The following is a 27,532-nucleotide window of genomic DNA, read 5'->3' as shown; positions in this document are numbered from 1 at the left end:
TCATACAGTTTGAGCTCCAACGACAATCGTTTTATGCTGTCATATTTGTGCGGTTTTTTTTTTCTTGTGAACATCAACTCAATTTGGTTTACTGTGAAATATTTCCGAAGTAAAAGCCGACGTTTTTTGCGTTTGAATAAAAGTTTGACGGTGTTTAATTTTGTTGAGAAAGTTTTATTTAAAAACCAAAGGATTGTGAATTTTCAATTAAATAATCAAAATTAACTCTAGACTATCAATAAGCTGAATTCGGTGTCGCATTTCGGGCTTCTTAAAGAAGCCAATTTAACGCCGCCAGTTTCGCCGGCGTCGTCAGTCACATCGATCCCGCAAATGGTCGAAACTAATAATTCACATCAAATGACCATTAGAAGCGCTCATCACGTGAATCAAGCTTATTTAACCACCACTGCCATGCTTCTCGGTACACAAAATAACTACCAACGATTGAACCTACACGAACACATTGCCGACAATGATTTGGTTTTAAATGCAAGTGTGCAACCGAATTCTTCGAAACACGAAAAAGAAACGCCACGAAAAGAGGAAATGAAAATTCGCGATTGTAACAGTGGTTCGATGCCAACATCAACATTCACGATCGATAGCATTTTGGCATCATCGAAACCAGTCGATATCAAATTTGAATATAATTCGAAATCAGACAGCCGATCGCCGAGTAATTCACCGTCGCTCAGCACAACATCGAGTCCAGTTCGGCCGACAAGGGTGCCAGCTATGCTACATCCCGGATTACATTTATCACATTTGGCGGCCGCTGCCGCCACTGGCTTTGGTACACCCTCCGATTTTCTTGGTAAGTGTGAAATATCTTCTATAAACAATTTCATTTTTAGAATTGAAATTTCTCTTCGCTTCCAACATTTTTCTGCCCAGTCTTTTTTTTCAATTCTTCGAGTTTCTATTTTCTGAATCTCTCATCGAATTGTTTTTATTTTCAATTCAGCTTCATCGCTCCATAAATAAAATGGGTAAAAGTTTAATGTCATGTCTCGATTGAATATGTCCATTATTTGTATATGGTGTATCGTTTAGCTCTTGAAATAGAAAAATTCAATTTTTTTCTTCCATCAAGTGAAATGATAACAAAAAAATCCATAAAGAAAACAAATTCGGCCTCTTGTTAGCATCCCACACACATCGGGTGCGGTGAGCTACCGTTCAGCGCAATCGGGTCTGGCTCTGAATCGAAGTCCATGGCGAACGAACGCATGGAACAAAAAAACCAATAAAATAAATAAACATTTTGAAAATAATATCGAAAAGGATAAGCACAATAGCAAACGGCAAGATGCAATGTGATGAGAAGTGAAACATAGAAAAATCCGTTGAAAAAAAAAGAAGAAAAACAAACCTTTAGGACATGCTTAGGCTAGCGACGGCAGATTGAAAGTACACACACACTGAATTTTTAGTGAACTTGAAAATTTGAAAATCAAAGATGTTTACATTTTTCATTTTCGTCTTTTGCCCACGCCATCTAAACCGTACGCCAAAGAAACGAATTTGTTCACCGGTGAGAGAGAGAGAGAGAGTGCGACGAACCGATTCGAGCCTGAGCATACATCGAGTGTATGCATCAGGGAGCTTAGGCACCATTGATAGCGGTTAAGAAGAAAATAGCCGCAAGTCATACTCGCTCATTCTTGCAATATATACGCACACATAATAAAAGTATTTATTACTTAAAAGCAATGCATGAAAAAAAAAGGTAAAACCATTCAACGTCGCATATTGTTCCATACATCACCACCACTGCCACCATCGCCAACTTCTCCGAATACTACGAAAATCCCAATAAATTATTGATAAATACACATCAAATGCGTCAATATATTCGATAATACCTCTTATCGGTTGGTTACCTGGAGGACATTTAATTTTCTTCGTTATGCTCATGCTTCAACTCGATGTTTGTTTATTCGAAGCTTTAGTCTTATTATTAAATCAAAACGCACACATTTTGTTCGGGATTTATTCTATTAATTTTCCATTGTTTTGTTTTGCGAACGCTCCTATGCTTCTGCTGATGCCACTGATGCTGTCACTAGCTAAGGTGGTCGACGATGAAAAAAAAATACAATGTTTTCTTTTCACAATGAAAGAATCACACGCAAACATTCATAATTCGTTTTAAACGAGATCCACAAATATGACGTGCAAATACTCTAACATCTTGAATTGACCTTGTGTGATTTCGTTAATGCTTTTATATCATTTACTTCTGCGGCATGCATTGTGTTTGCGGTGGAGACTGGGAGACTTTTGTGATTTGTGAATTTCGAATGTCAGCCGGATGACAAGGATTCTTGCCGCTTCATTGGACACATTTTCTCTTCTCTTCAATGGATAAATTCGTACTAATGTTTAGGCATTCATTCATTTGAACGAGGAGCAGCAATGTTTGCGGCCGCCAGAAATTTGCAAATTCCACATTGAAAAAAATTCAAATCTCATATTCGAAGCAGCATTATTACTTCAGGTCTGTCGATTATTTTGATGGTGCAGAATGAAATTCTCGTGCCAAAAGCAATCACATTTCATGAGAAATCCTCCATTTTTCCCACCTTCATCGCCTACTTAACATATTACAAATGAAATATAAATACATTTACAATACAACAAAATCGCAGATCTGATAAACATCGGCATTTTTTCACACTCCGATAACATTTTTTTTTCTCGATACATATTGTGAATTTTTTTCGATGAAAAAAAAAAACGTGGCGAGGGCAACGGAGAACAGCAGGAGAAAAAAAAATGCGAGCACACACACACAAATGGAAATATTATGCGGCAAAATCGGTTGAACTCATTTTTCCGCAGATTAAATTTTTACGCTGTCACGATTACACACCACCACTCATTTATCCGCTCTCATTCGTTCACTCGCTCGGTTCACGTGTAGCTCAACAATGAAAGAAAATATCGAATCCATATTCATACATCATCCATTTACATAAATGGTACTTTTTTTTTTTATTCTTGACTCCATCTTCTTCGCCGTATTTTTCTTTCGTTTCATTTCGTTGTTTCCTGATTTTTAAATGTACTTCTTTTCAACACGCGGCGGCGTTCGAATTACCTTCGAGGAGTGGCGGTGGTGGTGAAAAAAATAAACGAAATCACAACGTAAGAGAATAAGTACCTAAGCCGCCCACGTCTTTATATTCTAAACATGTTTGTTTGTTATTCTTTTTCTTTTTATTTTCGTTTTTTTTTTTTGCTCTCGCATTAAAATATGATGCCTTGTCAACTAAACAACCTCTTATCCGTTTTGGGTATTTTTATCTTGAGCATACTGCCTCACCTCATATTAATTATTATCAACCGCGGGAAAAACGTATTTTTATAGTGCTAATCCGATGGTGATTTGTAAGAAGAAAAAAAAAGTCATCAACGTTTTATCCATCTGGGATGAAATTTTTGTGCACAGTAATTTACTTGTCTCTGGAGAAAACACCGATCAAAAAACGCAGTACGAATGGACTGCATGATGGTTGACGTAAATTCCCTTTGGATAAATGATACAAGATTTCAAAGGGAGAAATTATGCCAGAAAACTGCCATCATTATATTGTTATTCAAATCTCAACAAGCAAATGTTTGCATTTTCTTGCGAGCAAATCGTTTTCTCTATGCTGAGTAGAATGAAGATTAGCACGTGATCGCCTTTGCCATGGCATTTGCAATTTAGGAAGAAAAAAGAACACAAATTGAATGAAGCCATAAATGTGTTGAGCGAGTTTTTTTTGTCGCGCATTCAATTCATTTTCAGATTGTTTATGAGATTTTCCATGCGATTCAAATTTCGTTTAACGCGCACTCGCGCACGCTTTCAGAAAAATCAGTTACAATCAGGTTTTGTCAAATGGCCAAATAACAAGAAAAAAACATATGCTGAACAGTGAACACAATAAAAATCTCTGACGAGAAAAGAAAAACGCGCGTAAGGAAAATTTCCTTGGAAATGAAGTGAAGCCACAGAAATTCGTCAACTTGAATTTAATTTTTTTTTTTCTCTTGCCTCTCCAATTTAAATTCGTTGACGTTATAGAAATCACCGATGATGAATATATGTGTGCGATGCGATGCGATGGTGACGAATGCGCGCATTTTAATTTAATTTTCTTTTCTTGATTCGATTAAAAATGAAAACGCATTTTTATGTATGCATTGAACTTTTTTTTGTCGACATGATTCGTATAAATTGTTTCTTCGACGGCAACGACACACATACACAGCGAACTGAGCGATTGAGCTAATGACAATATCGTTTAATCAAATTGCACGCACTCGAACATAGGAATTTAGTGAAACCAATCAAATGAAATTTGAAAACAAGAACGAGGCGAAGAATGAGCGAACGAAGGAACGAACGAAGAAAAAACGCACAAATATTTCTTTAACCGAATTATATATTTAAAGGATTTTTCGGTTTACAATTCATTGAACTTTTGTTCTGGACACACACATTTTCTGCCGACATTTTTCACTCGAATTTCATACATTTTCAATGCAGAAATTAATTTGATTTTGATTCGCTGACCCAATTCTTCTTCTTTTTTGCCTAATACGAACAATTTTTGCAGCTGTTTCATTCCGAATTGGGTTCAATCCATAGAATAATTTATACACATTTGCAATTATAATGGAAATTTGTGGAATTTTTCCGCCTCGAAAGAGTTTCGTTCTATTCTCATCATTTTTACATATTTTTTGAAAAAAAAAATCATCATAATTTGCAATTAAAATAGCTCTTTTTATATTCTAGTTGCAGCTTATCCAAATTTCTATCCACAATACATGCACGCAGCGGCAGTGGCTCATGTAGCTGCTGCAGCTCAAATGCAAGCTCACACAACACACGCTTCGCTATCACATCACCACAGCGGGCATTTGGGCCATGGACCACCGCCAAAACGGAAGCGTCGTCATCGCACCATTTTCACGGAGGAGCAACTCGAACAACTTGAGGCGACATTTGGTATGCATTTCTTGAATTTCATCATTCCACACATTTCTTCATGCTCGATCTTTTTCGATATTTTACATTTTTTTTATTTCCATAGACAAAACCCACTACCCTGATGTGGTGCTACGCGAACAATTAGCACTGAAAGTTGACCTGAAAGAAGAACGTGTAGAGGTAAATATCCATTTCCATGAAAATTCGTAGTTTTAGTGCTGAGCCAACAGTGTTGACTTATTTTTGTTTACGACTCTTTTGTTGCACACACACACAAAGCGCCCATTGTCGCCCTGGATTAAGATAGAGAGAGAGAGAGAGAGAGAGAGAGAGAGAAAGAGGCAAAGAGCCATTAAATTAATTTGTACATTTTCACACCGCATATAGACGATGTTAACAATCCACTAATTTTCCACAAACATCAAATCTTGAATATTGAATTACCATTTGTGTAGTAATCTTTCCCTCGTTCACTCTCTCTCTATCTCGATTTGAGCAATCAACAAATGACAAGGCAATGCCATACCGGATTCGAATGGCATCATCATCATAAACTCTCTGACTTTCATCATCTAACGCCGACGACTTTGAAATTGATTCGAAATGCATTGCACAAACATTGACTTAATATGGTTTCCGTTTCCAACCCTCACTCAACTAAGCACTTGCTATTTGCAATGCCACTCACTCTTTAATGCATAATCTCGAAGTAATGCTTCGAACTATACGCAAATGTCAATGGATTTGTGTCGACCAACCGTTTGTACCACTCACACATACACACATAGCTCGTGATAAAATCTCAACAATCTGTCGGATTTGAAAAACGCTTCCAACAACAGAGCAAGAACGTATGTTAATACACAATGTGTTGTGTGCCAATTTGAGAAAATTAAAATTGAGGAAATTCTATTCTTTTTGATCTTTGGCTAATCCTTTCCTTGCCAGCATATCGCGCGCTCACCCTGTGTGCATTATGATATGCTGAAATAAGTGGTTTCGCGCGTCGGACCTGGTGTCGATTTAATTGGCATGGTGACAAAGAGCATTATGACGGCCTCATTTTTCGCTTTGAATTCATTCGCCAGATCGCTTTGAATTAAAATGTTCTCACTGATAAGCATCTACAGATAATGGCCGTGCATTTTGGTTTGAATATTTAATGCGTTGTTTGTGTGAACACATTTCTGGTATTAAATCCAAACAAACGCTTGCGGCAATGATTTCACACAGCAACTCTTAAGCAAATCACTTTGAGATTGGTGTATTACTTAAATAAATTTGAATGCATTAAAACTGTTGAGTGAAACACCAAAAAAGACTCTATCTGAATGGTCGTCATAATAAAATATTGATTCAGTGAATTCTTCGTCACAATTGGACTCTGACGAAATGCACACAAGAATAAATGACAAATTCTTCATCCATGAAATGTGTGTGTGTACACATTCCTCATTGTAAAATACACAGAACCGATGAACAACAAATATCGAATGATGTGAAACAAAAAAATTCGTTCAAAAATGTCATCGAAGTTGTCCATGTTGTTAAAACGTACAACGGATTAGAAGAAAAACCATCGAAAACTCAACAATCGATCCAGGCTTGGACCAGGTATAATTTATCGGTTAAAATGCAGAAAATTATTTTGTGACAGCCACTTGGCTACTGTGTTTACACACGCACAGCTTCCTCTATCGACAAATGCTACTCAACTAAATTCCATAATTATGTCTTATTTTCAGTTGAAGAACTCATTCAACTTTAGAATATCTTTGACTTATTGACGATAAATAAACAAAACACCAAACGACAACATCGTTGTCGACGACGGACGAGAAGACACACTCGCCCGTAGACGACCACAAAGTAAATAGCCATTTTTCGCTGCATCATTGTACAATATGCTATTTACCCAATCCTTCGTTCAAGAGGTTTAAGATTCACTTTTTCCAAACCAATACGCTATGCCATAGCATGACTAATAGGCTCAAGTGGTTGACTCTCTTTTTCTCGTTCAGGTGGGCATTTCTCGATTAGCGAGAGACGAAAATTTTATCATGCACATATACACAATTTTTTGTTTTCATCTTGTGTGTAGGTGGGCCTTTTCCGCTTTGGTCAACTTGAAATCAAGAGACAACTGAATTCCATCTGCAAATGGATTTGCTTGGGTTTCGTGTTGGTGGCCTGTCGACGACAGAGAAAAAATAAAAGCAGCGGAAAAAGTTTATGAGCTGATTTGAATTTCAGAGAATCATTGCTTAAGAATTCAAAAGTTTTTCTGTTGATTTTAATTCGAAAAGAAAAAAATCGGTTGATTTCAATTCCAGAAGAACTTTGACTGTGATTTAATTCGAACGGAATTTCGATCATCAATTCGCAAAATTGTCTCTGAATCTCAGAATGAACTTCAATCTTGATCTCAAGCTAACAAAATTTCAATCTCAATGCCAATTGACATTGTTATTGTAAATCTTTGTTGAATGAGCGTAAAAAGTACTTTTAAACAGATTGAAATGCACACAATGATTTTATTACTTTTGTAAGAAAATTGTTTCCGACAAAAACAAAACATTGAAAATAATTCAATAATGTGATTTGAATTCATCTGCTTTGCGCTGTTCATTTGCGAAATGATACAAGTGGAAAGACCCTTTATTAAAGACAATTCGGATTGTTATGATTTCTTGCCAAACATTTCTGCTCTTTTTTTCTATTTACATTTCTATTGGAATTTACTCCATCTGTGCGCTGTTGTATCAATATCTGGCGCAATTGAGTTTGATGAGCAGAGTTGAGATTTTCATCATTATTTGTATTGTTCAACATAATTTAACAAGAATAACAACAAAATAGAAAAGTTCCCAAAGCATCCATTTAAAATGCATGAATATTCGACAAATCAAAGCAAACAGCCGAACGAAAGCGAGAGAGAATGAGTGAGATAGACGGCGAACCCCACGAATGTGCGCACACAAAATGAACAAAATAATACGCCCTGTGTCGCAAATTCAAGTGAGCGAGTTAATTCATCATGCAGCAACTTTATAAAATATTTATTGTCATTTTCTCTTTCTCTCTCTCTCTCTCTCTCTCTGCTCTGCCTCTGCCTCTGTCTCTCTGGCATTGTCTATTTTTCCGAAACGGTATTTTCATTATTTTCCAATTGAATTTCGCTCCATTAAAATTTGATGTTATTTACATTTTTATTATTTTAACAGATAATAATAAACAGAGGCAAAAATCCATTTTCATAACCGTTAAATTGCAATTGAATTGGGCTGATGACACCGGGCTTTCGTTCTCTTTTTTTTCTCTTGTTTGAATGCGGTGTGGTCACAAGCCACGTTGATTGGGCAAAACAGAGGGAGATGTAGTGTGAGGATGCACGCACTCAAGAGGCGACAGACGGAATCAAGTGTAGTGAGAGAAAATGTGTGTGTTTTTGTCATTGAGTGGTTTTATTTCGTCTTCTTTGCTGGGTTAACCATAGCCATTGGGATTGTTGTTTGACATTTTCATCAAAATTCGGTATCCCTCTACGGTCTGCTCGCCTATTAAGCTGCAAATATATCTTTTGCCAACGCAACCACATCTCCTCGTTTTTCTAGTGTCTTATGCGGTTCAAGTGCTTCCCTTTTCATTATTTGGCATTTCTCTGTTTCTCTCCCCTCTTCCAGAGATTGCTTATACAATATGCTTATTTTAAGCTTTGCGCATTTACAAATCGATGCTACCACCCCAATTGTGCCTCATTCTGTTTGTACGTTGTAATGTTATTTTTGTTGTTGTTTTTTTAGGATAAGTTTAATTAATTGACACTTAATTACATTGTTAAATATTAACCGGGAGCTCACAGAGAGAAATGCCGAATTCTCGCAGCTACTGTGTTATGATTTTCTGTAGCCTTGGGTGACACATTCAATTTCGTATTTCAACGACGACAGGTTGAAAACCATGTATCAAACTGAAAGGAAAATATTTGTCTTTTTGAATTATAAATTCGGCTATTGATTGATTATGGAAAAATCCGCTCTTCATGTTTTAATTATAATCATTGTCGTCGTCGTCGTCGTCATTGCCGTCGTTGTCGTCGTTACCACGTTTTTCGGACTGATTTATGGTTTATGCAAAATATGTGTATACATATTGCTTTAAGCTTATTTATTTATTAATCCATTGTTTGATATATCGATAGAGGACGAATAAAAAAAACACACAAATGATGATGTTCACGTGTGTGCACGAGCTGCGCTTAAATTTAATTTTAATATTCAATTATACAACAAAAATATTCAGCGGCGGGGTTAACAGTTTATCAGCACCCAATCACACAGTTGGTGCATCGAGTGCACAGTGCACACACACACGCGTTCGAACACGAACATTTAAATTAAAATCGTACAATCGATGCATATCAGCATTATGTACCTACAGCAGCCACAATCCAGTTAATTGTTAGCATTGTGTGTGTTTGTGTGGGTCGCCAAGTGGTGTTATAAAAAGCAATGCAATGATTTTTCCATGAAAAATTACCCAAGCTGAATTCAGCCGAATGGAAGCAAATAGCTGCTGCTACTCCAACTCTCCTGCACTACGTACTGGCTATACACGGTAAAAAAAAGTGCCTGCTAGGCAATAATGAGCGCAAACAAAATGTACACGATATTGTTTTAAAATCCTTTTGCAACTTTAATATATTTTGTAAACACACGCAAAAACCATAACAACGAACCACGAAACATCGAACCAATTTTTTCCTACTTTTTCGTCTCTTTCGGCCGGATCACCCTCGCCGCATTGTTTCCGCAGCAAAATCGAGATCGAACGAGAGAGTTTAGTGCGTATCGAATCGCATCGTACACAAACTTTAGCATAAAATTGGATGCAGCTCCTGCTTGTATGTATTTCACCATGAAAATTCAATTATAACTTGATACTATGTTTTCGATGCACGAGCTCACAACTAGAAAAACACAAAGAACTCGCGAGAGCGCTATTCAAATATTAGCATCGGTCGGAGAGTAGAAGCAAAATGGGGAAAAAAAATCAAACCGCAAAAGTTTCACCGCAAAATGTTCTGCATCGCTGTGGAAACCGATTTTTGGCTCAGTGAAAATAAATATTAAATGTTCGATTGGTGCGATGAATTTTTCCGCTGAAATTTGCCATCGATCGCTCTTTGGAATTGCATTTTTGAAAATTTTGTGTGCAGTCAGTCGCCCATGACCCAATTCAACCGCATGGAAATTATGAGCAAATTTTTCAAGCGCTTTTCGAAAATGGACAATTCGGAAAATTCGACATTTATTCGACGAGGCAAGCGCGTTTATGCGTTTACTAATGTTACCCAAGGCATTTTTTTGATGCTTATGCAAATTACACTAGAAATCCGCTCAGCTCAGCTTCTTTGTGCACTCACACGCAATCATACACACGCAATCATACACACACACACGTTTCGAGTACGTTTATTGAATTCAACAGCAATGAAAACACCTTTCGTCTATGAACACATTAATTTTTGCGGGCGATGCAAACACTCAGGGCCATCAACCATCAGCACATATGCACACCGTTGCAGAGAAAGGAATGTGTATTGATTTCATCTTGAATTCAATTCAAGAGCATCGAATTAGGGGAGTGATGAACTCGGTCTAATGCAACACATTAAAATTCACTCAAGGGAAATGAACAGATTTACTCGAATTTGTTTTTTCTACTTTCTAAAGGGTATAGCAGATTTTTATGCTGGATTTGCTTCGAGCATTTTTCGGATTCAGAACAAATTCCCATTGAAACAAAAAAAAACAACAAACATTTTATTCGACCAATTCACATAATTTTCCCTCTTAGGCACTTCAATTCATTCAGAAATTGGTTATTACAAAGAAAATTCAATGATTGAATTTAATCTTGACAAAACCAAATTTATCACTGTTCCTTGTAGATGTGTTTTTGTACCACTTTCCATTTTTCACTCATAAAAATTTGAATTTCTGCATTTCAAACTTTCATTAAAATTAGAAACTTCATATTTGATTGACATTGGTTTCATAGCAAAATCGAAGAAATTTGAAGATAAAAAACAGAGATAAATGGTATGCCGCCGAAAAGTCTGTTTTGTACAAACTCGAGTAATATCAAACATAAATGGAATACCTGGGAATTAAAGGATATCTGTTGCAAAAATAAGTTTATTCGAAAATCATGTCGAATCTTCATTTTTATTATCTTCTTTATGGTTTCATGAGAAAAAATCGGTGTTTTAAATGTTTATTTGGACACCGATTAAAAAAAAAATCATTCTTCCAATTTCAACAACAAAAAAACGAGCAATTTCAAACTAGTTCACATTGACCGATCTTTTTGGTACGTTCCATTGAAGCATGCGCTCGATAATCTTTGGCAATTGTTATGTGTTTCGGTGTGCAAACAATTGGCTTTATGCGGATTAAAATGTGTTCGGTGCATCTTTGAAGTTAGTTAAAAAAAAAGACCAACCAAGAGAGCGGCCCAGATCAAACAAGAGAAAATCAGTTAGTTGGCAATTAAATGGAGGTGTTTGAGTGTACACTTGGGCTACTGTTTGCGCCAATTCGATTGGAAGTTAAAAAGACTCCGAATGCCATCGATGCCATTCAAAGCGCATTCAGTTTTGCTCACAGCACACACACACACACAAATGAAGATGCAAAATATTGAAAACTTTTCAATTGTTCAATGATAACTATCTTATTTCATCCAGTGCACACGATTGATTCCACATAAATGTGGGTGTAATTGTTTGCAAGAGAAAAAAGAGAACATTCTAGTGATGTGTTCGAGTGAATTCATTTCTGGAATTTATTATTCATGACAAGGCATCAAAGAGTCCATCCGACAAAACGGCGAACAATCACCACACCATCGCTTCACTGTAATCAATTAATTGTTTGAGTGATTGGATTGAATTTCGGAAAATTCGAAATGAAAAGCCATCCCCTCTCTCTCTCTCTCTTTCTCACATAATAATTCACATTCATAAAATTCGGCGAAGATGTATCACGCATTTACGTTGAATTTGCATTACGAATGGAAAGTTCTGTGATTCGAAACCGTTACAAATATTGTTATTTTCGGTATTCGATTTCCTTTTCTCTTACCAATTGGTTACTCGATTCCGCCCGAAATATTTACCGAACAACAAAGTTTTGTTGTATAAACTTTGTTTCTTGTTGATTATTCTTCATCATTGAGTTTGTGTGTATGGCTTCATTATCACGTTATTAGGAAATCGGCACATTGGTCGATTTTTAAAGCATCAAACCAAATTGATAACTGGATCAATATTTTTTTTTAAATCAAGTCACACGGTTGAGCTATCGTCTAAATCTGTCGGCCCATTCTCATGTTTGACGGAATTTTCCCGACGTCATCACCCAATCACTTTGATTACATGATTTGTAACCATTTCAACAACATGATTTCAAAGCAATTGTGTGAATTAATTCATTTTCCTCTCATTCGAATGATGCTTATTGATTAACACCCAAACAAAAACTGTCGGTTGCCTAGTTTTCTTCCTAGGACAGCGTCAATCTTTTGATTTATTTTTTTTCCGCTAAAAAATGTTTTTATGTAAAGTTGGAAAATTCTCCACAAAAAGCCCAATTACCGCTTCGTCATAATCCGTTTTCGTTGAAGTGAAATCAGCTGCCAGTTTATATTTCGTCAAAAACGTGATCACACATACACACAGCGACAAGCATATTCAATTTTAAAATATGGAAACAACACTCAAAGCTAATTGGTGATGTCCTTTGAAGTTGTTTGATGAAGAAAAAAGTCATGAAGCTCGTTATTTCAATTTTATTCGATATTTTTTTTCCTGAACTCCTTCTGTACCAATTGAAACAATGTTGAATTTTAATTCTAACCCTCCGCATTCACCATGGCTACCGCATCGTCATTCGCATCATCGCCCAAAAGATCATAATCAAAAAGCGTATTCATCGTTTCAATCTTTCGGTTGGCTTACTAAAATGCGAAATGTGTCAAATCATATTATTTAAATTCGATTTGACAGTTATTTGCAAGATGCATATTCCTGTGAAAATGGGAAAGTGGTTCAACGAATTACACCCAGCTAAGTTGACAGCTTTTTTTTTTTAATAAACTCTTTTCTTTTGCATTTGGTCTAAATAAAATTGGCATATTGAATGGTTGGGTGTAATCCGCCTTCACATTGCTCCCATTCAAATTGCATTCCAATTATCATGCCATTCGTCATTTCATGCCGTTTCCTTCGGTGCTCGCAGCACGTACAATTTCGTCAAGAAGTTGCCAGCTTGAACTGAGCAACGTTGATCGTTTGCGGCGGCATTTTAAGTTGTATGTTCACGAAAAAATTGGTTTCTTTATTCCATAATTGTTCTATTGTGTTGCGGCAATGTAGAACAAAATGCCCGACAATAGCGCACATTCACCTGGAGTTTATGTTTTTTTTTTCCTTCTGTATAAAAAATCACAAAACAAACATCACAGAAGAAAAGAGAAAAAATAACATGGATCAGTATGAAGAAAGAAAAAAACACAACAAGTAAAAAAGAGAATTGACACACAGAGCGAAAAAAAAATGAAAGAAATAAAATCACAGCACATTGTTGTCGCATTCGTGTAATCAATCCACCCCGAATATAATGAGGATAGGCTCTCGACAAATTGAAACCAATATTTTGGAAAACAACAAATGCCAACCAGCCCAGGAGTTGCCAAAATTGAGTGAGTGTGTGTGTGTGTGCACGTATGGGCACGTATCGTGTGAGTTCCTTTTCAGTTTTGGCATTTTGTGACAGTTTTTCTCAAGTGAACGACATCACAGTACTCATTCACTCAAACGTTGCACAAAGCAAAAGCAGAAAATGGCTGTAGAACGAAGGGCAAATTGATATCTTTAATCCTTTTATGTTGTTTTTCTTGTTTGGCTGTGTGTGTGTGTCAAACGACAGTTTTTCCTCTGTTGTTGTATTGTGTGCAATGCACATTGTATGTATAATGCATATATGCCCCATATATGCATTGTGCATCGACAAAAAAATGATGCTACAGTTTCTAAGGACTAACAAAAATAAATACTACAAACCGTCTGAATAATGGGCAACTTGTAAAATCATTAAAAAATTATTATCCTCATTTTAAGAGGATTCGACCATGTAATAATCATATTTTTTTTTGTCTCTTGGCTTTTGGTTTCGTTGTTGTGTTTGTGTGCGTGAAAAATGTCATGACTCTCTTCCTCTGCCTGCTCCGAGCAGACTGCTCTCAATATCTCACGTAAACAATACGAATATTAAAATATTAATTTTCTTCAGGTGATTTATTACATTAACCGTTTTAGTTGTTAAGCGACGCTTGTTAAAGCGAACCAACAAAAAAAAAAACAAATTATTTATTTGGTGTTCTTTGTCTTTTTGTTCCTTTTTTTCTTCTCTTTCGCCAGGTTTGGTTTAAGAATCGCCGTGCCAAATTCCGTAAGAACAAACGAGAGGAAAACGAACGGCTTAGAAAATTACAAGAGGATCATTTAAATAATGGTTCGTTAAAATGCAATTTAAATGAATCCACCACATCGTTCAATGGCATGACCGTAGGCAGTGCTGGCAACAATAACATTCCGAAAAGCGCACTCGCACACTCCAATCTCATGTACACGTACAGTGACGCCGACGACTCATCATCCGATTTGGAAGTTGCATGAAACCACACTTCGACGCCGTCGCCACCCCCTTCGTTTCCACATTAGACGAATTTTTCCTTTTTTCAAAGCGCGCATCATTAGCATTTTAGGACATATTTTTTATTTGTGCATATCTATGCTATCTCTGCACCTAAGCCAATTGTGTATAAGTTAACTAATAATAATAATAGTAGCGACTCAAAATTCCAGTGCTAATCATCAATACAAATGTCTTTGACGATACAAATGTGTTTTTCATTCTCATTGCACATTCACGAATATATTGTACATATAAATTCCAAACTCTTTTTTTTTCTCGATAGAATTTGAATTTAACCTTCAACCGACGATTCACTATGAACTCAGTTTCAATTAATTTTCAATGGAAAAAATTCTTTACAATTTCTCATATCGCAAACAATAGCTCGGGTGAAATTAGCATTTTATTCATTTATTGTGATTTAGTGTTTATTTTGACATAGTTTTTTAAATTTAATTTAGAGTATAAATCTAAGATGTATAATGTAGACATGGACATTGGTCTCTCCCAAAATGCAACAATTATTTTATCGAAACCAATCGCTATCAAAATGTAAATCCGTTCTTGCACAACCATTTATGTAATATCTCCATTGTCTTAAGTAAATAAAATAATTTCAATAAAAATGTATTATCGTTAGAAAATTCAAAAGATGTGTTTATTTTTCTGTCAAATCTTTGAAATAGATCTCGTTTTGCGCATTTTTTTTTTTTTGAGGAAAAAATCATTTTCCAAATGATGAAGCAGTTTCCAAAGCAATAATTTTTCTACAATTTCGAAGCAGCATACTCCACAAGTCTACTTACAGAAATTTCACACTAGCAAAACAATGGAACAACTCTACTCGTTTGGTTTTCTTCGCTCGGAATTGCTTATTGCACCACTTTATCTTCTATATAGCCAAGCTTATCGATTGAACAACTAAAACCTATATACTAGTTGAACTCTGATTTTACATAAGGTAAAAGATACATACCGAAGGCAAGTGATGATATCATTTCGAATGCTCGTTTGTTAGCTCATGTTATACCGAACATTTCTTGGTGTATGCATGCCTGGATCTTCTGGCAAGAATTTTGGAAAACTTATAACTAAATTTTAAGATGAACGGTAATTGGAAAAGTGTTTAATGAGTTGATCGAAGTTTTATGCAGCATTCTTCATATCATAACTTTTTGATGCAATCACACCATTCCGCAATCGAAATTCTTCATATTTGAGTGTATCATATCTTATTTCACGGTTTGGCATACATTGGAAGAAATTACGAAAGACAAAACTTGTGCCAAATGCGAATTTGGACAATGAAGCAAATAAAAATTGGAATGAAACTTGTGAATAAAAGTAAAAAAACTCAACATTTTCGACGCACGAAACATGAAAAATCTATATATTTCAAAGGGAATTTTCCCAATTCAAAAATCTCTGTACAAGTCGGCACTCAACAAATCTGCTTCTAAATTATGATTGTAATTCAATCCAAAAACGGCATGAAACAATGTACTTCTGCTGAGCGAAAGCGATTTGATTTGTGTCTGTCTATCTGAAATGTTTGCACAATTGCATTTTATGTATACTATGAAAACTAGGCAATTGTTTATAAATCAATGAACCGTGTATGAATTAGCTTTTTGTGTGCGAACTTTTCCAAAACTATGTATATGCTATGGCGTGCACGTCGAATGGATCATAATACCGTAGTGAATAGTTACACAAAGGCTGAATTAAATTCATAATGTGAAATATTTTAATCCAAGCGTGATTGAATGTGTAAACATGAGGCGATGTTCAGCATATCATTTACGAATACGCATTTTGTGAAATTATTCTAATGCAGCGATCAAGCGATTTGTTTGCTCTGAAGCGAACATTTATGCCGAGTTGGTTATTCGATGGATTTGTTTTTATTTTAGAATGGTTTAACGGGGATGACTAGTTAGTGTGCAAGTGTGTGTGTGTGTGTGTGTGAGAGAGAGAGAGAGTGAGAGGAAAAAAGCGAGCGATAAAAGTTTTAGCAGCGTATTGCACTAAAGACTTAAGTATTTATCCATGTAGGTAATGTTGTGGCTCATACCCTCGATCCGGATATATTTAACTATATAAATGTGGATTATCACGTTAATTTGATTTTTCCCATTCACATTACGGGTAGCTCATAGAGAGCTATGGCCGCGCCAGCTAATAATACGACATTTCAATCAACGAACGATCGATGTGAACGTGTGAGCGTGTGTGTGAGTGTGAGTGCGGTTCCGGAATCCCTTGCAACGGAAGCAAATATAAACATGTACAACTAGCATGGGTTTAAGGGCTAGAAAATTGAGGCAACCAATTGAAAATCACATTTGATATGATTTGTCAAAAACACGCAGCTGTTTGGAACGATTTTTTTTCCTTTTCTACGGCCATGTACGAACAGAACGAGATGTGGATTAGTCGGGTGAAAATTGTGTTCACATGGAATTGCCAAAATGTCCGCTGAAAATTTGATTAAGGGATGAGCGTTGAACATATGCTCGGATCATAGGAAAAGAAATTAATATTCATAATGCTTTACAATTTACAGAAACTAAGCACTTTTTTGTAATTGCTTCAATCAGCTAGTGACTCGCCCAAATTTGCCGTAAATCAATTACTCGTTTTTAATTTTAGATCAACCATTCTTACTTACTCAAAAAGTCAACTGTATAACTTAACATGTTTATTTTCTTTCGTTCAATTCTTGCATACGTATAAAGATATTTGTCAAATAAAGGCAAGTCCGTGTGGATGTCTAAATTGCGGATAATTGATTCATGTGTGCACATATGATGGCAATTTGCTCGTAATTTAAAGGTAAATCGATGTCACATACGCTACGCTTGTTGTTCTGACACCTAATTTCCGGTTTGGCTACATTTCGCATAAGTGACGACCAACAAAACAACACTAAATGCTCCGAAAAAACTAGTCTACATTTCGAAGGATACGGCAACCGAAAAGAATGAAACTGTCATAATTGTTGCGTGCAAATGCGGAAATATTTGCTTTTTTTAATATACATTCTACCAGATGAATGAAATACAAAAATTGCAGGGCTTTATGATTTTCTTCGAAAATATGAAATGAAATAGATCACAACAATAAATGGACCACATTTAAGGAGGTATCAAAAGAATGCAGATAGAGAGAGGAAAAATTGGCCTTTTCAACACAGAGGTATTACATGGCATTTTTTCTGCAGTTTGAAATCGATGCCGTTTTTCTCTTCTTCTCTTTTTTGTGTGTGTTAAACGATAAAAACAGGCTTAAGTTGTTTATTTACTCACAATGAACCACGAAATGATCTTCAATTGACCAGTTAACAATTGGCCATGAAAGAAACACCAAAAATGCGTATCTCATGCGTGTATTTTGAACAAGCATCCACAATGAGATCGCTTTCGAACCGCATCATCAATGCATCAACTCCATTCACAAGCGAGAACAAGCAAAAAAATCTCCTTTCATGTTGCCTCTTTGTCTACAATTGCTACATTTTTTTTTTGCGCTCTCTCTTTCCCATTTTACACTTCGAAAGAAACGGAAAAGAATGAAAGTTCCATGTTCTCGGTTAATCCCAAGCAAAAATGTAATTCGTATTATCGATATGAAGCGTGAATTCCATTCTTTTCCCAGATTTTTTTTTTTTTGATTATTCGGATTTTTTTTTTCACTACTAGAACATGGTTTATATTCATGCATACACTGGTACACATGGACTCATGATTCTATTTATTAGTTTTATAGATTAAAATTGAAATCGATTCAGCCTCAGATTTGGTTGAATCGAAGAAATAGCTTAATCGGAAAATGCGACAAATTTTTCAATCAAAGATTTCTATTCAGAATAGACACTATTCTACACACAACTATTTCAGTGTCAGTCTCAAAGAAGTAATATTTAATCTCTGGTTGAAAATCGACCATTTTTATATAAAATCGTAAAATTAGTCTTCGATTTAGAAGCTTTTTGCCCAAATCTTCCCGATTATAAAAAAAATTGTTGGAATTTTGTGAATTCTTATGGCCAAACCGGAACTTCCACAATCGAATCATTTGAGACAAAGATCAACGTGAACTATTCTTCGTGAATTACAATCACAAGTTGTGACTAACGGAACACAACTACCCACTGGTTGTCGTTACTTTCGTTCTATATTTATATTCTGGAAAGATATCATTTGAGTGGGAACAACTCAATCAATCCAATATATTACCGAGTATCTTCAGTAAATATAGAAATGAAATTGTCAGTTAGTAATTACTTCCTGTTATCAACTTATGATAGTAATTCAGAAAAAATAATTCTCAATTGATTTCACAAATGATTTGATGAGAAATTTAAAATAGAGAAATTATTTGTTGCAACAAGGCGCTATGCAGCAAAAAGTATTCGAAAAATTCCAGCACAGTTCCTAAAAATTAAAATATAAATAAACAAAATGAAAGAAAATACAATAAATTCACTTTACCAGGTTGTCAGTCTCGAAAAAGACGATTTAGAGTATAGAGTTTATAAACTGATAATTATCACTATATTTGTTTGAATATAATTTAAAAAATTATAAAAAAAAATTTTGTTTATTTTGTTACTTTTCCATTTATGACAAAATATCGATTGATGCGTGCATATTTAAAATTTGTCATCTCAATACAGGAGTTCTTCATATTTCAATTTCCAAATACAGCTGGCGGAACAAATTTCAAATATTGGCTGACAGCATAACCGAACGTTCACACAGCATTTGTATTCCGACGTTTTTTATCCCATTTGACACTCATTCTGGCAACACTGAGCTGAACGTTCATGCTGAAATGTCAACGTTGACACTGGAGTGTGTCTGTCAATGCTGCAAATTAATCGTAAACAAATCGAATCGTGCACATTGGGTTTTGAAAAATAAAGTTAAAAAGAGTTCCCTCTAAAGTGGTTGTTACTATCAACCAGAAGTATTTTACAGTGAAATTCTTTGGAATATTGCATGTAAAATTTTAGTCAATCGCATCGTAATTCTCTGAATTCGACGTGGACGCATTTTTATTCATTTAACCAAAGGGCTTGTGAAGGATATCGTGACATCAACTTGCAAAATGTAAGTATTTTCCCTAAAAAAAACAACCCAAAGAGTAATAAGTTAAAAAATATTATTGATTAAAAGTCGAAAACCTGTTCGAATTTACGACAAAAACCACGCGTCTAAATTAAGAATCGACAAGTGTCTATTTGTGACCCGGGGATTCAAAAAAGTTTCTTTAAACATGAAATACAGATTGGATTGATTGCTCTTCGCAAAAATAGCTTTTCGAAAAAAAGTGCATAATTAGATTGTGTAATGTGAGTTGGGTGGTATTCGGTGAATTTCGAAAGTACAAAGCCATTTCTCGGAAATGTAAATAAGCCTTGAGTGTGTCGTAAATTCAGCAAGAGGATGCGCCGGCTTTGAGCGTAGCATTGGCGTAGTATGTGAACAACGGCTATTCATGAATGGCCCATTTCGAATTGAAAGTAGACATTTGGCGTAGAAAACGTGTTCTTTTTTTTCCGTTGATGCTGTGAAATAGAAACGCCACCAAAAATCACATGTATTAGACGATGTTGATCGGCAATGAGTGTTTCCAAGTGCACTGAGTGCCAATTTGTGTTTAGTACAAGCGAAATGAGTACACATGTTTGACTGTTTATCTGTTTTTGGCATGCTTACAATGAAACTGAGCCGAGCATAAAAACGAATCGATTGCAATTTACAATAAACATGCCAAATAACATGCCCCACGCAACAAAACGATTGGCTATATGTGTGAATGGTCCGAGTAGCAGATGCACACACAGCGAGAGAGATGCACACGAGAGAGAGAGAGAGAGAGCGAGTATCGCTATCTATCCGCGCGATCAGTATCGCACGATGTACGATAGAGCGACGTATATGCGAAAAATTGCCTCTGTGCAAGCAGTGAACACGTACAGTGCAATGAATAGGGCTCGGGTATCATCACTTTGCATGACCAATGAAACGATGATGTTATTATTATAGTCACTTTCGCAAACCACTACACAATCGCATCACATCATAAACACTGCATGAGATGCGGAACATAAATTTATTATTTCTGTTCTGACGCCTTAGTCCTTTTCACGAACTCAGAGCTATTGGTCGGTCGGTTGGTCGCAGCAACCAACTCAAATTGCAAACGGGTAACAGTGATTGAGATTTAAATTTTTGAACTGTCGTTTGTGGAAATATTTTTCGGCTCTTTTTGGGTAGTAAAAGTTGATTGCGAAACAGAAACTATGGTGGGTTAACGATTTTTGTGCTCAGCCACGGGAAAATTCGACGGAAAGATTCAAATTTCGATCGTTTCTTGGAAAATCGGCAACACAGTCATTGCTAAAAAGCACTTTTTCTACTAAGGAAAAGGAAAATAACTTTTTGGCTACTCTTGTCCCTATAATGGTTACAATCATGTCAAGATTGTTCTTTTAAAGAATGTTTTTCAAATTAATTACAATTTTCATTGAAATTTGAACATATTTTTCATATCAAATAAGTTACGTGACAGAGAAAATTTAAAAAAAGTAAAAAAGTGATTTTTCATCAGTTGAAATTAGCTCTCTTTCTTCAAAACAGAACATTGAATACTCTTTTTTTTTTCTCATAATCCGTAAATTCTTCCTCTACAAATTATTAATAACAACGAACGAAAAATAATTGTTCATTATATTAAATTAACTGGCTTCGCAGCTGCTTCAAACACGCAAACGTTGAAATTATTCCGATTTTTCTGTTTCGGTTTCATATTTTCACGTCGGAAAGTTCGTGTAATTTGAGTAATTAAAAGCAAGCAGCCGGGGATTTGCATAATTGACTTTGATTCCTCATTTTCATCAATTTGGTATCAATTTGGCTCGTGCTTCTTGGCGCGCTTGAATCGCACCGACGTCAAGAGCAGAGTTTAATTAACAAATCGCAAACGAAAAGAAAGAGAATACATTGCACATTTTCTTCTCCAATTAACTCAATCTTCAGAGTCAAGTTTAAGCAATAATAACAGTAATAATCGGTTGCTCATTTAATCGTTTTTCAACTAGGCAAAATTAATTAATGATGTTCGATTTTGAATGCGATACAAGAATTTTGTGTGTGACGTTAATTTTTTTTTTGGCACATTTTCCGGACTGGCCGAAAATTGGATTGAAATTAGTTGCTTAAGATATTCCTTGTTGTGATGGTGACGTCTATAAATAAAATGATTGTGCGTTGAAAATGAAAATACTTGTATCGATTGTTTTTGAGCATATGCTCGCACAAAATCCCTATTTCACCTACACTCCCCATTCGATGTGGAAATTTCAAACTGGCCGCGCTCGCGCTCACACACACGCTAAATCGAACGACGGCGTTAACTAGTGCAAGTTCATCATCGTCGTTTATTTTATGATTGATACGATATGTGCCGCATGCAACGCGTAATTGATTGTTGAAATTTTTCATTTTCATGCCTAAGAGTTAAAAATAGTCACGGTGTGAACGAATCACAGTCAACGATCATTTTAATGTCAACAAACAGAATTTCCTTTTCACAAACTATGTTATACACAAAAAAGAAGACGATCGTATTTGAAGTCTTTCTCGTTGAATTTTTCTGCCCTGTGATGAAAGCCACAGCATCGTGTGTGTGTGTTGTTATTGTTAATAAAACCATTTCGATTACAATATGTGCCATTAAAATAGGATACATAACGACATAACGATAGCGCGCAGAGGTATTTTATTGAAAGAAAGCCCACATCGTCACGTGACAACGTCAACGTCGACTCGGGCGATGCAACGATGTCCCATTCACCCACGGAAAATGGTAAATTCTATCCATCATTTCCTGTTTTTTGAATTGGAACACCCCAAATCATATGGCTGGATTCGGCTTTCTGTTTTTATTTCAAATAGATTTCACAACAAAAGCAACAACGATGACGAAAATTCACGATGAATCGCATAAAAATAGAAATAACAAAGCAACACCAAAGCATTCGGTCACTTCAATTGCAAAGCGTCGTTGGAAGATTTTAGCAAAAGCACTATGCAATGGCTCTAATTCGTCGTCATTTGATGAATACGAAACGGAAAAAAGTAGTTCGCCGGTTGTGGCAACGGCCACAAATCAAACAAATCTGACAGATTCGGATGATTATTTGGCATCGGTGCGACGATTCACATGCTTCAGTTTATTTCGACGCAATCCGTTCATAGTGCGAAATGGTGAACATTGGTTTGTTTATCGAACGAATGTTGAAGATCGTGAATATTCGCTGGTCATTCGTGAGCTGTGCCAAAAGTTTACGCCCGAAGATTTAATCGGTTTCAATAACACCGGGAACATTTGTATTTGGCCCTCTGAAGAGGCACTCGCATACCATGTTCTGCATCATTTGCCTGCATTCCACGAGCTGCGTGTGTTGGAACTCGGTGGTGGAATGACCTGTTTAGCCGGTTTACTAATTGCCAAATATACACAGGCTAATTTCGTCAATTTAACCGATGGCAACGATTTGTCTGTACAGAATGCAAACGAAACGTTATCACAGAATACCACCAATTTGACGGCAAAAGTCATTTGTTCGGTGCTAAAATGGGAAAATGTGGCTCCAGTTCAAGAGGATGCTCAGTACGATTGCATCATATCGGCCGATTGTTTATTCTTTGATTCGGCTCGTTCGTCGTTCATAAATGCGCTGTGGTCGTTCATGAAACCAACAGGCTTTGGCTTGATTATGGCACCATGCCGCGGTGACACGCTCAACATTTTCGTGCAACAGGCCACTCAGAAAGGATTCAATTGCCAAGTACGAAAGTGCTATAACCGTACCATTTGGCAAAAACACTTGGAATTACTGGACACAAGCGTCTACGACGAAAACATTCACTATCCAATTCTGATTGAAATTACAAAATTATCGAAACAACATCGTGTTCCCATCATTCCTTTTACTTAATTCGTATTAATAATTGATTATTCCTTGGCTTTCGTTTTTTTTTTTAGCATTCCTGTTAGTTCAAATTGAATAATACACAAATTTTAGACGTTCTTTTAAATGTACAATAATTTAAGTGGGAATAAAAATGGTTTATCGAACAGTTTTTCTTAATTATTTTTCCTTTTGAGTTAGAATTGTATATGACAAATTATAAACAAACAAATCGAAAACAAAATCTTCTTCACTAATTGTCCATTTATTTTTTTTATGTTGTTCATTTTCAGGACCGATTATTGGAAGTCAAACGAGCGCAAGTACTGCGAATATTGCAGCTGTTGGATAGCGGACAACAAAGCTGTAAGGCTAACTTTTGTTTAAAGCCCATTCATTATTGCCAAAGCACTTAACCCAATTTAACTCCCCTTATTTTTTCCTTCCACAGAGCATTCAGTTTCACGAAGGCGGAAAAAAGCATAAGTTAAATGTTGCCAAAAAACTGCAAGACATCGGCAAGAAGAGCCAAAAAGAGGAGCGAGAACGACAAAAAGTGGATATTCAGATGCGACAAATGGAAGAAGCCGCTTTGAAAGCCTACGCACAAGATATTAATCGTGGCGGTGATATCACGACACAAGAAATGAATGCGGCCGTTGCTGCTGCGGCCGCCAGCTACGAAGAAGAAGTTGCGACAAAAGCAACAAATCGATCAGCACCCGGTCCATCGGCGATACCAACTCGTGCCATAGATCCATTGCTGCCGCCAATCGATGTCCTTGAAGATGAAGAGCGCGCCAAACGGGCGAAAATGAAGCGCAAATCAATTGGAACACTCGGCACCGAAGCAAAGGACCAATCGATGTGGGTCGAAGCCAAAAGTGACGAAGGACACACTTATTACTGGAATGTTAAATCGGGAGGTGAGAGTTTTTTTTCCCAAGTTTTACAATTAAACTGAGCACAATTGAATATGAGTAAAAGTTACGATTAACAAAAAGAAAAAACAAAATGGAATTAATATCTTTTCCTTAACAATTATACAGAAAGTATTTGGGAAGCACCGAAAGAAGGTTATATGACCATCGAAGAATACAACCGGTTGAATCTAGTGCATGAAGCAAAAACTGAACAACAATTGCATGAAGAATCCAAGTACATGCGTGCAAATGCTGACGAAATCGTTTCCAAATATCGACGAGAGCAGTTGAAGACGTTCCGTGCTATACATACACAACAAGAAGTCAAAGAAAAAGAAGCCGAACGTGAAGGCTACACTTCATGCAATGAAGAAGAGGAAGAAACAGCCGCTCCAGCACTTGGCAGATGGCAAACAGTTGTTAGAAAGTATGTGGAAATTGATTTGCATTCATGATATTTTCGATTGATACAATAGGGTGATCCAAATTGATTTATCATGGTAAGGTATATGCTCCCAATAGCTTAAAATTAAATTGCGCTCAAAACTAGCTGATTCACATTTCCAGATAAAAAAGATGTTAAAATCTAGTGGTCGATAGAGCCGTACTTAAAATGGCTGTTTTTGACCTATTTTTCAACATTTATATTGATAGAAAACCCAACGGATTCGTATTTGGCGTCCCAAAAAACCCAAAAAATGTTATGTCACCAGATTAGATTTGAATAACATATGGGTTTTCTATCAAAACATATGTTGAAAAATAGGTCAAAAACAGCCATTTTAAGTACGGCTCTATCGACCACTAGATTTTAGCATTTTTTTGATCTAAATTGGGAGAATATACCTTACCATGATAAATCAGTTTGGACCACCCTATTGATATAACCAATTTTTCGGTGATTTTTGTATGTATCCATATGAATTTCCATGTGACATTTTTTTTAACTGTTTCAGAGAAGTGAAGCCGGTTGATTTACAATTACCAACCACAACCAATAAAGACTACGGTTACATACAACCCGTACCAACAGAAGTGGAACCAACACAAAGAGTGTTCAAGGAAAAAACCGTAAAGAGTTTAGCAGATGAAGATTGCAACGTTTCGAATACCTTCAAAAAGCGCAAATTCGGTGGAAACAGAAGGAATGCACGTCAACGCTTAGATGACGATGATTGAGCGATTACTTTCAATTAGTTGATATTTGGCAATGTAAAAATGACTTGAATGTTTCGAAAAATGTAATGAAATAAATAAATTTTCAATGAAAATATTTGATTTGTTGATATGATCGGCTTAGATTCCAAATGTTAAAGACGCCATCAACTGACCAATTGCATCATTTTTACATAAATTGCGAAATTGTCCATTTTAACATTTTGTGAATCGAATAAAATGATTATTGTTTACGTAGAAAATGTGAAACTAACGTCCAATCTATCATACGTACTTTGATGATAATGTTATCATAAAGAGAAAATGATACATGTGTGACCATTCTGAATTGATTTTACGTCGACTGGTATTTTGAAACACGTTATTGCATGCACGCTATAAATGTGATATTATTTAGATTATTTAGTAGATTAGCTTCAAGTGGTTTCAAGTGGATTTAATCAACTCAATCTAAAACTGAATTTTAATTTCTGAAAAAGATAAAGAAAAAATTATTGAGCGTTGAATATTGGCCAGTGTTAGATCTGGAATTTATCTGAAACTTTCAGACTGAAAATTATTCTGCCGTCATTGACTTATCTTATCAATTGAAATGGTATGAAGATTGGTGTGAAATAAGTTAGATGTACCGATAATCAAGGTGGGTTAGTCAGTGGTTGAATTTCGACAAAGCAATTAGAACGTCCTTAAAATTTTCAAACAACTTCGAAATAATTGAACTTCAACGATTAACTTTGAACTGAGTAATTAAAGTGATGGCATTGAAAAATAAGGAAAACGTAAGTCAGAAATTAGCTATATTGTAAGAAATTGATTTTTTGGCATTTTACTTTGAAATCGATATCATAATTTATTTTTCAAAATTAATTAGAATAGGTTGTTAACATGGAATCACATCCACCGACTCTGACGCCTCAGCACAATGAAATTGCTAATGAACCTCCACCACCCTATAGTATTTCTATTGATTCGAGCGAAAACCTTAAACCTTATCCAGTTTCCAACATCGAATCCAACTCCAATTCTAATGATGAAGTATTGGCTGTTGTGGTAGAAAGAAAGTCCTATATAAGAAAGTCGAATAAAAGCACTGCTGCAGCGATATTTGTCATTTGTATGCTAATAGTTTTAGCAATTAGGTTATTTCGACTCGCAACCTATAATAAATAATATTGATTTTAAAAAATGACAAAAATGGTATGATTTCTTCCATTCTAAACTATTGAAAAAAATCCTACAAAACTTAAATTGTATTTTATATATAAAAAATGCCACTAATCAATGGTCAAAGTGTAAAAAGTGTACATTTTCGAATAGAATTAGGTGGTTTTAATTAAAATTTTCTTCGGACATTGTAGATTATTACAATAGACAGATATCCAATATCGATACGAAGTCGGAATGAAACAGCTCTTCCAATTTATACCGTACCCACACGACCAGAAACAAGAAGTTATTCTGATGTACCTGCTCCGTCACCCATAAAATTATTGACAAAAAAAGATAAATTCAAAATGTTGTTACTATTATTAGCAATTTTGATGCCTATCACACATAAGTGCCTTATCCAATATCGCCAAAACAATTGACCTTAAAATTTAGAACTAATGATTTATAGCGTTTCAACATCAACTTTCTAATTTACTTGCAAAATCAATTTCTTATACCTAAAACGTACGAAAACGTGAACTAATTCCAT

The 27,532-nt window shown here is 35.7% G+C and overlaps 2 protein-coding genes and 1 long non-coding RNA gene across 5 annotated transcripts; all 3 read left to right on the top strand.

The window, feature by feature from the left end:
• The first annotated feature begins 3 nt into the window (after positions 1–3).
• Positions 4–14,926, top strand: LOC129567359 (homeobox protein goosecoid). Its single transcript, XM_055444174.1, has 4 exons — positions 4–817; positions 4,796–5,008; positions 5,094–5,170; positions 14,475–14,926. Exons 1-4 carry the CDS (start codon positions 334–336, stop codon positions 14,730–14,732), a joined length of 1,032 nt encoding a protein of 343 aa, XP_055300149.1. The 5' UTR covers positions 4–333; the 3' UTR covers positions 14,733–14,926.
• A 4,686-nt stretch (positions 14,927–19,612) lies between these two features.
• Positions 19,613–26,077, top strand: LOC129567358 (calmodulin-lysine N-methyltransferase). 3 transcript variants are annotated; one of them, XM_055444171.1, is made up of 5 exons: positions 19,613–19,865; positions 24,028–24,100; positions 24,186–24,660; positions 24,784–25,084; positions 25,614–26,077. In XM_055444171.1, coding segments are annotated over exons 1-5 (1,074 nt in total). In that variant the 5' UTR covers positions 19,613–19,863; the 3' UTR covers positions 25,837–26,077. The 3 variants fall into 3 exon arrangements, with proteins under 3 accessions (XP_055300146.1, XP_055300148.1, XP_055300147.1); XM_055444173.1 differs by lacking the exons at positions 19,613–19,865; positions 24,784–25,084; positions 25,614–26,077 and adding exons at positions 20,857–20,965; positions 22,503–22,626; positions 22,716–23,611 and having other exon boundaries at positions 24,186–24,326; XM_055444172.1 differs by lacking the exons at positions 19,613–19,865; positions 24,028–24,100; positions 24,186–24,660; positions 24,784–25,084; positions 25,614–26,077 and adding exons at positions 20,858–20,965; positions 22,503–22,626; positions 22,716–23,898.
• Positions 26,078–26,325: 248 nt separating this feature from the next.
• On the top strand, positions 26,326–27,532 carry LOC129567356 (uncharacterized). Its single transcript, XR_008687851.1, has 3 exons — positions 26,326–26,612; positions 26,710–27,030; positions 27,192–27,532. It is a non-coding gene; the product is annotated as an uncharacterized LOC129567356 (long non-coding RNA).

Source organism: Sitodiplosis mosellana, unplaced genomic scaffold (assembly GCF_009176505.1).
Source record: "Sitodiplosis mosellana isolate CC-2019 unplaced genomic scaffold, AAFC_SMos_1.0 Smas_scaffold_11, whole genome shotgun sequence".
Lineage (NCBI taxonomy): Eukaryota > Metazoa > Arthropoda > Insecta > Diptera > Cecidomyiidae > Sitodiplosis > Sitodiplosis mosellana.
The sequence above is the reverse complement of the archived record's forward strand: the minus strand, read 5'-3'. Positions and strand labels throughout refer to the sequence as shown.